The sequence below is a fragment of the Amphiura filiformis genome, chromosome 20, assembly GCF_039555335.1.
Source record: "Amphiura filiformis chromosome 20, Afil_fr2py, whole genome shotgun sequence".
NCBI lineage: Eukaryota > Metazoa > Echinodermata > Ophiuroidea > Amphilepidida > Amphiuridae > Amphiura > Amphiura filiformis.
In genome coordinates this window covers 1,058,067-1,075,659 of record NC_092647.1, presented here as the reverse complement: position 1 = coordinate 1,075,659, position 17,593 = coordinate 1,058,067, and the positions used below count along the sequence as shown (strand labels likewise).

Below are 17,593 nucleotides of genomic sequence, written 5' to 3'. Positions count from 1 at the left end.
AGGTCTTATGATAGCAACAGCTACTTAAAAAAATTCAACTAACTCAAATGAACACAAAAATAAAATGCTGAAATGTTCAACTAAATCGAACAATTACTTACCCACGGTGGCGTGAAAGCGGGGGGGAAAGCGGGGGCAAACATAATAAATGAGGGGCAGGCATCGTTCATGCTGTTTGGGTTTGTAAGGGGTGGAGTGGGTCTGAGGAGTTATGGGATCTGCTTGGAATCTGTCCCGGAACATTGGCGTAGATTTCTTTTTTTGACATGGGGGGAGGTGGGATTGAACAAAATTTGAGTTTTAAGGTTAAAATGACCAAATAATGAGGTTAGTTAATAACTCTTAGAAGTGGGCCTAATTTACCTTTTTCATGGGGGGCAAGAGCTCCCCCGCCCCCCTAGTTACGCTGACTGCTTACCCAGCAAACACAAAAACGTTTTAAATAAGTTATATTTTGGCTTTTGGTTTAGGTAAAAACGTTTTAATAACATTAAAATGTCGGGTTATATAAAGGTCATGATAACGTTTTAAAACGTTTTGTATGAAAACACACTACAACAATATTTTTAAATGTTTTCAAAAAATGTTATTTTAAACTATTTTTGCAAACATTTTTGCCAAATATTTTGTCAATACTTAAATAACATTATGTTAAAACATTTGAATTGATCAAACACAGAAATGTTCTTAAAATGATTTTTTCAAAACCTTTTAATAACATTTATATTTAAATGTCGGGTTATATAAAGGTCATTAAAACGTTTTTAATACTTTATTGCAAATATTTTGGGCAAACACTTTTCGCAAAATATTTTTTCAACCCCAAAATAACATTCTGTTTAGAATGTTTTGTATCAAGTTTTCAAGAATGTTTTTGGGATGTTATTAAAACGTTTTTATACCCTTTATATAACCCGATATTTAAACGTTTTCTGTAAAACATTTTTGTTTGCTGAGCAGTAGATTATCAAAAATGCTTTTTAAGGTTATGAAAACGTTTTATACTCTTAATATACCCTTTATATAACCCGACATTTAAACGCGTTTTCTGACAACCTTTTATAACATTTTGCGAATGATGTCGAAAACGTCTCGTCTGGGTACTCATGTTAATTGAAAGACCGTCAAAAATATGAAAGATAAACTTTGCGTTACAATTTAAATAATTTGTAAATTGAAATAGACCAAGGCTTACGACCTAAGACCTGCTCTGAGGCAGGGCCAAGAAAAGCCGCTGTAAGCCTGGTCTAACAGGCTTGCGTGAGACTACGGCTACAGAAGACTGATTTCGAGAAATGCAAATTTTACTGAAGCCTGGGGCTAATCCTACAAGCCTGGCCCACGGGCTAACGAAGCCTCGAGGCTATGGTAGCCGTGCTTGAAATGCGTTTTCAGTTAAGCCTGGTCTTACGACCTCTTAAGCCTTGAGGCTAGACAAGCCAATTGCTAAGCCACCCGTCGAGAAATTCGCCCTAGTTGGCTACTGTGATAATAGCTGATAACTAACATAAATCACAAGAGTCTATAAAGGAGTAAGTTAATCATTTAAAATAAATTGGATCACAGTTTACATTCACAAATAAATATTCTAGAAACACTATACTGCAAGTGCCCACAAATCTCAGCCATAGGATGTAGTTCCAGTAGGCCTTTCTAGTAGCTGGGGTAGATAATGGTCTTTTATGATCGTCAATTTCATGCTATACTGCTTGAACTGCAACTGCCTTATAAATAATCCTGAAGTATTCGCTAAATCAAACCAGGATTTTATTCAATTATTACAATCGCAAATTTCCAATTTGCGATTGTACTGGTTTTGGTCAGTTCTTCTTTCTTTCTTCTGTCAAACTTGTAACGAGCCATCATAGCAATATGCCTTAGGTCAATGTAAGCATATTTGGTCACAAGGACCAATGGGTGGGGGCACAAATGTTACATGACCAACTCGGGGTCAAAGGTCATCCAAAGGTCATTATGGCCAAAATGTGATTTTCACTAAAAATGCTTCTTCCACAAATTACATAACACAATGGCGTCACTTGCATACCTGCATCGGATTTAGCCAATGTCTAAAGGTTGTACAAAGAATTGGGGTCAAAGGTCATTAAGGGGGTAAAATCTTACAATTGCATTATGTCGACATCCGTATGGGGTATGGGGCTCAAACTCGTTGACAACAAATCTCATGACCAGGGGAACAATTTACAGGGGTCAGGTCAAAGGTCATGCAGTCTAATGCAGAGGTCAAATTTTAGAAATGCATTTTCTGTACATCTGTAAGGGGTACGGGACTCAAACTCTGTGACAACAAACTGAATGACCAGGGGAATATTTTGGAACACTTTGCAGGGGTCAGGTCAAAGGTTATCTGGGGTCAAATCTTATAATTGCTTTTTCTGGACATCTATAAGGTGTATGGGGCTCAAACTCAGTGACAACAAATCTCATGACCAGGGGAACATTTTACACGGGTCAGGTCAAAGGTCATGCAGAGGTCAAATGTTAGAAATGTATTTTTTGGACATCTGTCTGGAATGTAATTCATAGGCCTACGTTTACATGCGAGATATACAGGCTGTATCAAAGCGATTGGTACCAATACATATTTTGTTTATTAAAAAGCAAACTTCTTGGAACATCATGATATCAGACATGTTGTGTTATTTGTTCCTGAGAATAAAATAACCTATAGATAACTTGCACAGTCATAAAGTGATCTTTGAATGCTTTTGCATGCATCTTTGAACTGGAAATAATATTACAGCAAGACATCATAAATACTTGAGAAGTAAAACATGTTTGATGTATATGATTGAATCAAAGTATCTATTCTGGCTGGAATACTTAGATTGTGCTTGAAATATGTGAGTTATAAAATGGTATACTTTTCAATAAAATATTGGATAAGTTGGGATGAGTTGTTCTATATTATCATGATTATCAGTATCAGAAATATCAATGGACGATTGAGAGTAAAATCCAAGAATCTTGTCTTATTTGCAATGTCCAACAAAAAGTGACAGATTTCCATTTGAGATACCCAAATATTGCGAGTATCCTGCTTTGTTATTTTCTTTAGTGGTTACTTTGTAACTTGTTAATAGACATTTTCAACAATGCCACGATAATTGTATTTCAAACACCAGTAAGAGGTAACAATATGTTTTCTTACATTATAATTATTATCTATAGGCTGATTGTGATATTTTGAAACAAAGCAAATAAGTGCACAGCCAATCTACGCTGTGACAATTTGTAGATGGCTTAGAGGAATGTAACTTTGTACTTTCAGCTCCAAACAAGATCTTTAGATGTCAAGTCAACTCGAAAATAATGTTGACACTTGTTGCTGAAGCAAATGAACCTCAAGAACTACATAAGAATATTTATTCTTATGATACTATTCTTGCATAAGATTCTGGCATACATCATGTTCATTCGATTTTAGTATACATGCAACATGGCATAATGCATGAAAGACATACGATATCTTTCAGCTTTATGATTGTTTAATCAAATGAGATATAGAAACATCTACATTTTAAAGGTTTAGTATAATGTTTATTTTTCCATTTATTATCAGCTTGGTAACTTTAGTCAACTTTGTAATGAAGAAATACCTTAAAAGACATGTGCTTCCTTAACGGAGATTTTCAGTTTTGTGATCTTGCTAAAATACCATATAGAAACACTGAATTTTCTATTAAACCAAGCAACACCATCCAAAGATAATCCGATTTGTTTCCCACAGATTAGGCCTACAGCCTAAGGTTGGTTCATTTGGAGGAAGATCAAAACAGAACAAAATTTGGATGTATATTCTATTATATAGAATGCTTGTGAATTCATTTAATAAAAATGAAAATTTTAAAGAAGTTCTGAGGGAGGCCAAATGATAGGGGTTGCTTGAATTATTATTTGTTAGCTATAATGTTCACTAGAATGAATGAGGTATAATGAGGTAATAATTTTTGTATTACAATTTTAGTAACATTTTGCTTTTGTTATCCATTATATTAAAGTTTAAAACATTACACAACTTAATAACCAGCTCTAAATAAAGTATTTAGTTGAAATAATCACATATTTCATTAATATTACAATATTGCTAAAAATACCACATAGAAACACTGTATTTTCTAAAAAAAGCAACACCGCCCCAAGATATTCTAATTTGTTTCTCACAGCCACATGTTGGGTCACTCTAGTGACACCAACAAAAATTCAAAATTTTGATGTATATTTTTTATATTTGCATTTGAATTCATCAACTAAAAATTCCATTTTTTTAAGACATTTTGAGGGGGGTATGTTTAGATACCCCCTAGAGCCAAATGATAGGGGTTGGTTGAATGTCAATTGTTCCCTGTAATGCCCGGGGTAGATGTTTCCTACAAATACTTAATTTACTTAAATAACTTCAACCACTTGTGAAAAAATTAGAATACAAAATTGGCTTAAATTCAGGAAAAATTCATCCATTTTTAAGGGTGTAGATTGTACCAAAACAAATAAGGGCTATAAACCCTTAACAAGGGGGGTCAGAATCCTGATAAAGTTTCAGTGAGAATGTTTCATTAAACACCCCTACTACACCAAATATGGGCAAATTCGGACAACCTTGATGTTCCTGCCACTGCCTGGCTTTCTCCGGCATGATCAATTAAAGCTTCATTTAAGAGCATTTAAGGTTAGCAACTATTTTAAACTGTTACGATTTGATAGTTCAGAGCATCTTGCAAATGGTAGTGAGCTTTGGCAAAAACTGCATTGTTCATTTCATAGCGAGGGTGTAGAAAAATTTGAATATCACAGATATACTTCTGTTCTTCAGTTATGTTGCAAAGAGGGTTGAAACAACAACACTTTTGTAAAATGTACATAACTCATTAACAATAATAAATCAAGCAAGTTTTCAAAGTATATGATTTGTAAAATACAGTTCTGCAAAATATGAAAGTGTTATTTTTTAATAATATATTGATTTAGATAATGAAAATCAATTTTTTGGCTGCTTCGACCAACAATACCAGAGAATGATTGATTGACTGCTATGAATTATAATTAACTGTGTGGAGAAGATGTCATATTTCATGTCACCATTATGATGAGCATTTTGCACTTTATTTGTGTTTTGCCCCTTTTCTGAACGCTTAGTTTGGCAATTCATCAATTACATTTTGTACAGTTGCTATATATCTCTTTGTTGGTACCTACAGTAAATAATTCAAATTATTCTAGCATAAAATTAGATTGTATGAATGCTGTAATTGGCTCATTCAACTACACAAATTCTTTTCTACAACACTATCTTCTATGACAACAATGTCTTACAGTCCCCTTTGTGTTAAATTATAATGAAGGAACAGAAGAATACAAAAACCAATTTGGCAATGTCAAAAATCTGCTTTTGTTTGGTGCAAGCATGATAAAGGCATTCAGTTGAGGGGAATAAGTGATTGTTACCCAAGGAATACTGCAATTTTGGCATTTTGGGACATTATTTTTGAATTGGCCAAGATTTTACTTGCTTGTTTTCTTGTTTGTTTGTTTGTTTGTTCCTAGGATTGATTTAAAACACAGAGTATCCCACTATAATTTATATTTATTCCATCCCAACATCCTAAACGGGTATCCTAAAAATTACTCCCCTTTCATAATAATTATGTGCATTTGGAGCAAGTTTATTAGAACAGTGATTACTTCACCCCTAAATCCAGATACCTTCAACTCTTCAGGTGGCAGTATGTATTGAGGCATTAGAGACAGAATCTGAAATAGCTGCCTTATAGAAATTTCTGCATTTTATATTGTCACAATCTGTAAATGACATCCGGCAGCCATTCTTACCCTAAAACTTTCAAAATGCCCTAATCCAAAGGTAACCCCTTTACCCCATTTTATGCAAGTTCAATTTAAAGGCACAGAACAATGTCAAATATGTCAGTTTCTAACACAATTTAAATAACAAGAAAGAACAGTGCTATAATACATATATAAACAAAAAGTTTACTTCAAACACCTGCGATGAATGCGCTCATTATCAAGTTTATTTGCAAACAACGGTCAAGGTGTTGAAATTCCACAATCAGTCCAACGCTGAGCTGAAGATTTATTAGAAACTTAATTTCACCCGAAGTTAGACTTGCTAACACTCCCTGGACAAGTATTTATACAGTTCTCTACCCATTTTTGTTCTTTTTAGCTTACATTTTTTGTTTAAAAAGTAACTTAAAATAGACCAGGACAATTGTTGCCATTTGACGTGACCTATGCAGTACAGTTCACCATGGTCTGGTCAACAATAGATGGATAAAGCTTACATGCTACAATCAGTCATTTTTGGGACATAAAAATAGGTAATTGCACAAATTCTGTGTGTGTTTTAGGTCAAGAATGAACAGAAACTATTTTATCTTGGATATACAGAAGAATGTGGGATTAAGAAATAAGATTGATTTCAAAGATGGTAAATTAGAACATGTGCTTAATGTAATTGCTTGTGATATAGCTAATAAAAAAGGTTTTGCTACCATTAAACTGCCCTTCACACCCTGCTTTCTTCAGTAGACAAACAAAAACTCCTTCTCATTCAATAAAAGAGGTCAAATTTAAGAAGTTATCCTTCTTTCAAATTAATAAAAACCGATTCTCATCGACAAAGGGCAGCATAGTTTCATTATGTCAGGAATTCAATGACTAATTGATAGGCTATAGGTTAATATCTAGGCTAATATCAGTATTTAATCAAATTAGATATGCCACAATTTTGTACTCTATATCATACTGGCAAAATACAATTTTTTATGAGAAATTTGGTTCCGGCACTTTTCATTGTATCAATAAAGCGGAATGCATTTTCACTCTATCTGCTAGAAACGGTTTGGTCAAAAGGGCATATTGTGTCTGTATCATACGTTCATACACCATTAGTGAAATTAATCATTGCATTAAAATTACAAGGAAGAATAACATTTTTGAATGAAAAATTTGTTTTTGCATTTTAATTGAACAGTGTCTAAAAAGCCAAATAGTGAAATACACTCTCTCACATTTTCCATTATTGCTAAAAACTGCAAAAGAGCATCACATTATCCCCATTTTCCTTGTAACATAAGTTATTACTACAATATTGAATTAATATTTACATCAAAAAGAAAATGAAAATAATCAATTTTAAACTTGCTTACTTAACATTAAAACACTTCATCACTTTTAAGTAAAATTCTACCATTTATTCCCAGCTTTGATGTAAAAAAAATCATAGTACAACAACAACAAAACCCTCACTAGTACCTCATATTCCTTACAGAAATTTGACAACTAGACATCACTAAAAACCTAGAGATTTCTTTTAACCTGTCTTCTTACAACTCCTGGGTCTCTTTAGTGTTTTCCAATGAATAATGCAAGCATCGTACTTTTGCCCCGATAACCTTGCACATTTTTCCGCAAGGATATGGTACTACTTGTGTTGCATCTCGTGCCTTTATTCCGATGACGACGACGTGGGAATATCTGTTCCCACTTTCATCATAGGAAAGAATCAAAGTCCATCGTTCTACATGAATAATAAACAGCAACTTAATCTAAATCTGCATGTAACAGGAATGCTTTATAAAACTTGTTTTTGCATAAAAGGCTTAAAATGTTGTATTGCAAAAGGGATGGCTTTTTATACACTAAAGTTGAGCATCTTCTAACATGACATATCAAGCTTACTATGCCAAAAAGATGCCTTACATCCCATTTTCACACTCTAGAAATTGAGTATGCATGCCAAATGAAGTATTTTTTCTCAAAAAGTTGCCAGCTTTTGCCAAATATGTACAAATTTTTCAAAATTTTTATTTTCAAAGCACCAAAATTGCAATGTACAACTTCAACATATTTTACTCAAGCTGATAAACCTTTTCAGCCCTACCACTATTCTTACCATGTTGCTGATTGGTTCAATAAATCATAATAGTCTACTTGTAACCAATCAGCAGATAGTGCTCATACAGGGTTAAGCCTCTATAGTTCTACCACCATTCTTACCATGTTGCTGATTGGCTCAATAAATCACAACAGTTGTCTTGAACCAATCAGCAGGTAGTACTCATGTGGTTAAAATTATTGATCTTCGGCTTGAATTTCAATTTCATCATCGCTTTCATCATACCCGTGTCAAACCCAATCCCCATCACATATTCCACAATTTCTTATTTTCCTATCTGCACTATAAAGATCTTTTTAACCCCTTCTGGTCCATTTTATTTTACAAAATAATGATATTATATGAAGAAAATTATGCAAATTGAAGAATGATTGAAGCTTATGATAACATGTTCAAGGTTAATAAAATTTGTGTAAAATCAAATCATATAAGCTTAATGAATAAAATATGAAATGCATTATGTTAACTCATTATATGTGACAACAAATTCCTGGAAATAATCACTCAACTCCTTCGAAACAATATCCTATCGCAGAATAAAACCGTATGATGTTTAGTGTCAATTTTTTTATTGAAAAAATATTCACCAATTTCAGCTGTCTGCAATACCTACACAAAATCTCTTCAAACTGAATATTGCAATTGAAAACCTTTCAAAATTTGGATCATGAAAAATGTAAGAAAACTAGGCCATTTTAGAGTATAATTAATATAATTAATTGAATGAATGATGGTAATCGGTAGAAGCTTAAACATTATATCATCTTAGATTGATAACAGTATCGTCTTTAATCATGCCGCTATAAGATCAAATGATGCATATATTAATTGTTGCACTCATGAATGTTATAAATTTAGATCAGCATAGCTCACACCATGTTATATAGGCTATAGAGTACATCAGGTCATGGGCTCAGGTGCTATGTATACAACATCACAAGTCGTGGGTAACATGGGAATAGCACATCAACGGTCATTTTTTTTAGCATAATTAAAGGCATATTTTGAAAATGAGTACTACGTGATCAAATATTTTCAGTTGTGATTTTGGTCTAACTATATTATTGGGATTTATCTTATATAAAATCATTTTGTGTGAATTTTAGTGCAGATTGAACATTATAATGGGCCATTCCATTTAAAATTCACCCCACTACCATTCTTCCACAGCGGGAGTATGAATTTCAAATGGAATGAATGCATTAGGCAGCTCCATTTGACACTCACCCTCCCTCTGTGGAAGATTAAGGTTGAATCTCTTTCTCAGAAGGTGTATGAAATTCAAAGAGCTGCCTAATGTGTTCATTCCATTTGAAATTCATACTCCCACTGTGGACGATATTTCCAAAATCTTCCATAGGGGTAGCATGGATTTTACAAGGAATAGCCCGATGAACACACAAGAAAATAGTTTTGAGAAGAGAAACAAAGTTTGGGAAATCTCTGACTCATTGTTCGTTGTTCAACAGAATCGGATAAAATAAAAGTCATGTGCTAAGGTTAGGCTTAAATCAGCTAGGTTTAAAATCCCATAAGCCGTCCCTCTGGTTTGCTGACAGTGCTTTAAGCTGAATTCAAGATCAGGTTAAACCCCGGTCAGGCACTTGAAATCCCCGCTTTGGTAATAGTTACAGCAACTTTAATCATTCTATAACTTTTAGAACTTTGCAAATGTGTTTATAAGCTACTTCAATGTGAACAATTTCCAAAAAAATAAAGCTTACAAAAAATGGGTGGCCCATACTCTATTACACCCATATACTTGAAACAATTAGAAAGTGATCTGAATCTTAACTTTATATAAAAGATTCACAACTTTAAATGATCTGGCATCTGCACTTTAAATATTAGAACGAAATGAGTAAAGAAGTTAATGGGTCAGCACAAAATAGTTTAACATTTAAAATGTTCATGTCACCTTCTATTTCAATATCATGATGCAAAACTTTTCGTTAAATTAAACCACCTTATAAATTAACCTCTTTAGCGATACCAACATCAAACCAGTTTGTTAATAAAAAGTTTAAAACCATTTTCTCAAAGTTTATGTTTTGTTGCCCATAGCAACATATTTCTTAGACAATAGCCCATTATTACACCATTGTGTCGTTTCCCGAGGCAAGTTAGTGACTTTATTGTTTTGAGCCGATTGTCAACTTCATTTTATCCTGGATTAAGTGACTGCAAGCAAATGAACGGCAAACATTACATGTTATGTTTTCATGAATGTGTACTTATACCCGTATGCGAAGCATGAACGGGTATATTGCCATTCTATGGTTTCTTCTCCTTCTCCTTTTCCTCCTCCATCAAACACATCATTCTGTCAAGGCTAGCGCTAAAACTACAAGGGCCACAGGGCCCATATATGGCGCACTTATGGGCCCTACCCCGTAGATTTATCCTTTGCCCATCTTGGCTCCAGAGGTCAAAGGTCACGGGCCCCAGGGGCCCAAATGTAAAAATACAAAGCATGCCGTTTCTCATCAAATGAAGCAGCCTCAGGGCCCTGAGTTGGTATAATGATAGCCCCAGGGGTATACTCTATATATACAAGTATACATGAGCCCCACATGTCATATATTATGGGCCCCAGGGCCCCAAATGTTAAAATAAGGGGCAACAGATTGACAGGGCTAGCGCTAAAACTACAAGGGCCCCAAGGCCCTTATGTGGTACACTTATGGGCCCTACCCCGTAGATTTATCATTTGCACATCTTGGCCCCAGAGGTCAAAGGTCACGGGCCCCAGGGGCCCAAATGTAAAAATACAAAGCATGCTGTTTCTCATTAAATGAAGCAGCCTCAGGGCCCTGAGTTAGTTCACTGATAGATCCAGTGGTACTCTATATATACAAGTATACATAAGCCCCACATGTTATATATTATGGGCCCCAGGGCCCCAAATGTTAAAATAAGGGGCAACAGATTGACAAGGCTAGCTATAAAGCTACAAGGGCACTTTAGCTCATTTATGTGGCACATGTATGGGCCCTAAGTTGAAAATTGCCTTTTGCCCATTTTGGCCCCAGATGTTTAATTAAGTCTAGGGGCCCCAGAGGCCCAAATGTTAAAACAAAGGGCCGGTCGTTTCTCAGCAAATAAAGGAGCTACAGGGTTCAGATTTGGTACACTAATAGGTCTTTAGCATTATATTGTTATATGTATATATGAGACCCCATCGTCACATAATATGGGCCCCAGGGCCCCAAAAGCTAAAACATACGGCCGGTCGTTATTCAATAAAGAAAGCAGCTACAATGTCCAGCTTGAGTCTGCTGATAGCACTTGAGAATTATATTTCAACATACGCACATAAGCCCCATAAGTCAAATATTATGGGCCCCGGGCCCCAAATGTTAAAGCAAAGGCCCGGCCGTTTTTCATCAAATGAAGCAACTTTAGAACTCAGAGTTTGTATACAGATTACACCTGAGAATATTCTTATATGTACATATGAGCCCCATATGTCACACCATTGGCCCCAGGGCCCAAAACGCTAAAACATAGGGCCAGCCGTTACTCAGTAAATAAAGCAGCTACAGTGCCCAGCTTGAGTCTACTGATAGCACTTGAGAATTATACTTCAACATATATACATGAGCCTCATAAGTCAAATATTATGGGCCCCAGGGCCCCAAATGTTAAAAAAAGGGCCGTCCGTTTATCATCAAATAAAGCAGCTTCAGGGCTCAGAGTTTGTACACAGATTGCACCTGAGAATTATATTGTTAATAACACCCATCCCATCCCACCCCATACACGTAGGACTAAACAAATTCACAGACAATAGCGTAATTATAATATAGATAACATAAACGTTACGGCTGTTCCAGTTAAATTACATACCCATTGGCTGTTCTATTTAATTTACATACTCCCTCTGGAGCGGCCACAAAATAGGCTGTTCCATTTAATTTACATACTCCCTCTGAAATGGCTGTTCCATTTAATTTACATACTCCCTCTGGAATAGCTTTCCCTAATCAAATTGCATATTGTGAATTGCAATAGCGTATTATAATAATTATATATGGTGATTGGAAATACTATGTGTGAAGCGTTAAGACTGAACTTCCATTTAAATTACATACCTTTGGCTGTTCCATTTAATTTACATACTCTCTCTGAAATGGTCCCAAAATAGCTGTTCCATTTGATTTACATACTCCCTCTGAAATGGCTGTTCTATTTAATTTACACACTCCCTCTGGAATAGCTTTCCCCTAATCAAATTGCGTATTGTGAATTTCAATCCATCAAATTGCATAGCTTCACTGTAAATTTGAGAGACTGACAACAGCAACCTAAGTCCTCAGCAAATAAGGACTGTAAGTTTGTGTTAACCGATAACATGCGGGTATAGCCGTATTTGTGTACAAATATATAGCCTTCTAGTTTTTATTCTGTTCCCAAACCTGCTTCTGTATACATAGCTTTTGAACCTACTTTAAAAGAAATTGGAGGAGGATAGGTAAAGTAAGGCATGTTAAGGGTAGATGATGTATTGTTGGTCGAAGCAGCCAAAAAAAATTGATTTTCATTATCTAAATCAAAATATTGTTCAAAAATAACACATATTTTACAAAAGTTCCTTCTACAAATCATATACTTTGAAAACTTGCTTGATTTATTGTTGTTAATGAGTTATGTACGTTTTACAAAAGTGTTGTAGTTTCAGCCCTCTTTACAACATAACTCAAGAACCACAGGACCTACAAAAGTATATATGTGATATTTGAATTCTTCTACACACTCGCTATGAAATGATCAATGCAATTTTTGGCAAAGCTCACTACCATTCGCAAGATGCTGTGAACTATCAAATCACAACAGTTTAAAATAGTTGCTAACCTTAAGTTCTGCATTTGTTAACATTTTTTTTAATGTAATGTTAACAGGAGCATTTTTTTCTAAATGTTACAGGAGCCAAAGAATATACCTTTGACCCATAAAACTTTTTAAAATTTTGCTTCCTTTTTTTCATCCATTTTGAATAGTATGAAACAGCATGTCTAGTTTTGCAATTCCACATGTGTTGTTTGACAGCATTGTCATGCCATTCCATTTTGCCATTTTCAACATTATAAAAGCAAAAATGTCTGTCTCTATTCAATTCTGAAGATGCCAAAATTTACGTATGATCAACAAGCAACTGCTTTTATCAGCCTTAACAAAAAAAAAAATTCAGAAAGCCTCATTGCCAATTCAAGGTATCTAACATCAAGTTTACCCCAACGCATTTATGACATGAATTCGATATTTCTCCCCCTGCTAGCTATTTTTCTCTCAGCGATGTATATATAAATTCCACAGAACTCTAACTGTGTACGCTGAAATTCTCCACCTCCAAGCCCTTCTTCCTCTCCTAATGTAATCATGCCTGGGTTATATTTCAAACCTGAAAAATAACTCTGCAATTGCAAACATTTTTTTGCTTCTCCTTGTCCAGAATGTATGCCTGCATGGCATATGTTTTGAGCTATGTATACACAAAATACCATGCTTTATACTATGTAATGCAAAGTATTGAGGCTTAAGGGCTGCCCAGACTTAGAGAGAAATTTGATCGTCAGGTTTTGGTCTTTTGGGAGCCATTTCACATCGCAAAAAAGGGCACCGTAATATGTTTCTTGGTATAAGAGGCATACCGTAGTAGTAGTATCTTGAAGCATAAAATGTGCATTTTTATAAATGTTTTTTCTTTTAATAGAAATACTTTACTCAAATGTATTAGTCATGGGGGTTTCATATAACAAGCGGAATCTAATTAAGACCTGGGCAATCATCGTTAATTGAATTTTCTCATTTTATTGGTGTTTTGTTTAGCTATACATTTCATATCGAGCAGCAAAAGTGGAGTTTAAGTTAAAAGAGTTTACGCAAAAGGGGGAAGAGTTTTAGCTTCAAGTAAGGGGGCAAAGGTTTCACATACAAATATAAAACACATTCCACATTTGTGCCTGACTGACTTCCCATCAAAAATCTAGCCGATTGAGGATTTTGAAAATTCCTTCTTATTTCAAGAAACCATTTTATGTCATTTTAAAGATGGAACCTTTTCTGGTATACATCTGGGTTGTATTTCTTATTGAGAAAAATACTTCTACGCCAAAAGCGGTTTATGTGTATATGGGGCGTGCACTATTGAGTGGTACATTTGGGAATACAGAGATGATTTCAAAACCTTGTTTGCACACAAATTTTGAATCTCAAATCTCATTTTAAAAATAAAACAAATTCCTTTATTTTCTCTACAACAGCCATAATTATGACTATTTCTAAAATTGCACAACAAACTAGGCATGTTTTTCATATCAGTTTAAAAAAATGTCCATTGAAGTAAAATTTCTTACAAATTTGTGGGCAAAATATCAAACTATAATGTATCAATGTTATGTTTGTATGGAAAGGGTTTTATGCACATGATACAACATGTTTGCATGCATGATTGGAGAAATACATACCTACGCTTTCTAATGATACGACACTGAGCTGTTGTTATCCGCCGATTATACCTCTTATCATTTTACAAATAAAATTAATCCAATACTTCAAGTCGGTATCGGATTGTTTTGCATGATTGGGAGAGGGCAAGGAGGCCCAATTCTTCAATTATACTGTAACCTAGATTAGCACAACATTTGTCCCCATTCTGTAATTGCTTGCCCCCATTCTGTCTTGAAGCATCCCGCCCACTTCCATATTTAGTGACATAATAACATATTTGCTTGCAAATCAAGTGGCGTTGAAATAAAATGTTATCATATGGTCGCATGTCATAAGGTGGTGTAATTTCTGTTGCATGGTCAAAATTGACAAAAAAAGTATTTTTTGATATGTTGTAGGCAATGGTACCCTCTAATCATTCATACCGATTTTTAGTTTTAAAAAATACTTTTCGTTTTGGCATAATTGCCCAATTAATGATTAATTAGTGTATAGGCGGCAATGTAAATCTGAATTTTCAAATCCGTTTTTCTCAAATTGGACCTTCTTCACATAAAATACCACACAACAAATGTCTGAAGTAGGATTTTGTCCAATGTGCCAGGATATGTTCACAACATAGTGATGCATCAGTCTCACCCTTTAAAAAAAATTATGTAATCACATTCACGATATACAGGGTGCGCCAAAAAATGTTGATATTTTTGAATTTAATTTTAATTAATCATTCATATTTTCCCCAAACTACTTCCTACCATTTTTAAAATGCAAAAATTAGTTTCCTTGTGCAATTTCCTTTCAGAAAATGTATACATTTATCATGATACTGTGAATATTAAAGGAGATGTGGACCTTTGCAGCTTTTGCAGGTGACTGCATTGACTTCTGTGCATTTAGAGGCAACCCGTGGTAGAAAATGTAATGAGAAGCTAATGTGGAATATGAAATTCATCCATTTTGAAGAAAATCCTGTTTCTTTAAGTAATTGGCTCTAAAATGAGACATTGAAGAGCTCCATATGACAAGGGGTTATGATATTAAATTCAAACCAACACTACAGAAATCTTACATTTTCCTATGCTAATACATTGCCCTCAACCACCTGAGCCTCAACCACCTGAGCCGCCACCCCTGAGTTTTCAGTTTTGAGCTGCTGTTATTCTGTTATTTGAATTCCTATATCAATGAAACTTCACACAGCCATAGACTCATTTTTCAGCTATAAAATGATGTATCAACCAGCTCAATAGGCCAAGGGGTGGTGAGGTTATAGTATTTTATAGGCGACTCCATTCGGAAAAATGTAACACCGCCACCCTTTTTGCATGCCCACCTTATGACATGCGACCATATATATATGATTGGCAGATTATTTTGTCACCAAGGTCTATTCACTGAAAGTTGGGACATGAGAAAATACATTAAATGTACAAAATCACTAGCCTCCTCCCAAAAATGGTTCCATATCTTCAACCGGCAACTGTCAATCTGTACAGTAATTGAAAATTACAGAACTAGGTACTTGGGTTGAGACTAATGACATTTGACCTTTGACCTACCTGAATTTCATTGAGATTGTCCAAGTCAAGTTGTAATAATAAATCCCTGAAAGAAAAGAAATGAAACATAATCAAATTGTACATCAAATTAATTTTTATTGTTTAAAAATTATGACCCCAATAATTCTCTTAAATTTGTTGATCTCAACACTATGATTTTACCACTCATAAAATTACATTTGCTAGCTTTTGAAATTTCAATTTACCTTCATAAAATCCTGGGCGACTTGGCGTTACATATGACCATTATAATTTCAATATAAAAATCTCCAAACGGTGAACATTTATTATTAAATTTTCCATTTTGCAAGTTTTCTTTATCAAACCATTATATAGGTCTTTTATAATTCCATTTTAATAACTCTCAGACCTGCCGCATATTGGAGCAAAATAAAAAGCGCAATTCATATGATTCCTATAATGGGCATTGCATTCAGTGGCTGTCAATATCAGCGTAGCTAGGCCTTTCATGGTCACAACCGATACGTGACATATACAACACAGATAGTAATTATACACAGTAGCCTGCAGATTACTTGACAGTACATAGATGGTAATTTACAACAATCAAGGGGGAGAAACATCCACAGCAATAAACGTCCATAATCGCACATGTATCAGCTTTTTTGGAACATTAATGCTCTGCATGCTAGCAATAGGCTTTAACTTAAGTTTTGACATATTATCTCAAAATATTAAGAGCTATCTCAAGAACCACTGAATCAACACTAGGCTTATTTGTACTCATTTTAATGCAATTTTCATGCTGATTCCAAATATGGTCATAAAAATGTACAATTCTGAACACCTTTGTAGAGATTGGTAAGATACTAAACTGTTTCTCATAATTACCACTGTCAAAAACTGTTTAAATTTTTACACAATGCAGTTTACTATTACAAAGCTAACCAACTATTATGTATTTTTTACTCAGGTTGTGAAATTTTTACACAACTTTAAGCAAATATTTACACTCAGGGATGTAAGTAACCCTGAAGAAAAAATACTGAAAATTTGAGAATGTAAATTTTGGCTAAAAAGCCCCAAAATGGGCTGAAAATAAAAGTGCGTAAATCTGGACTACAAAAAAACCTGAATTCTGTAAAAATACAGAAAATTTACATCCCTGTATACTATACTTTTCAAACAATAGATGCTTAAGTTTTTATAGTAAACATTACTTTGTAACATATTACACAACAGTTTTGTCAGTGTATCTTTATGATATTGGGCTGTTTCTATCCACCTTAGGAAAAAAAAAAAAAATAGTTTGCTTGCCCTCAATTGAATTTTAACAATTGGAATCGGTCGGTCGGGATTTCTTTTTTTTTTTTTTTAATTACTAACAAACTCTACTGTTTGTAATTAATTAAGGCTCAAAATATGAAAAATCAGACAATTTAGGTGTCAAAATGAATCAACTAACATTACAAAACAACTAAAATGTTGAACAAAAACTCTAAAATACATTTTTTTTTACATCTTCAGAATGCAAAAATTTGAAAAGAAAAAAAAGAATTTTCAGGAATTTCCAAAATTAGGGTCGGTATTCTTTTGTACAGTAAATAGAAAAAACACCTTTTTCTGATTTCCAAAATTAGGGTCGGTCGGTTGAGGGCAAGCAAACATCTTTTTTTTTTTGGCC

The 17,593-nt window shown here is 34.3% G+C and overlaps 1 protein-coding gene across 1 annotated transcript in view; it reads right to left on the bottom strand.

Annotated features, from left to right (window-relative positions):
- The window catches only part of LOC140142990 (semaphorin-5B-like), a 404,016-nt gene that overhangs the window by 132,041 nt on the left and 254,382 nt on the right, over positions 1-17,593 (bottom strand). The window contains 1 exon segment of the mRNA XM_072165019.1: positions 15,949-15,994. Coding sequence (XP_072021120.1) covers positions 15,949-15,994 — 46 coding nt within the window.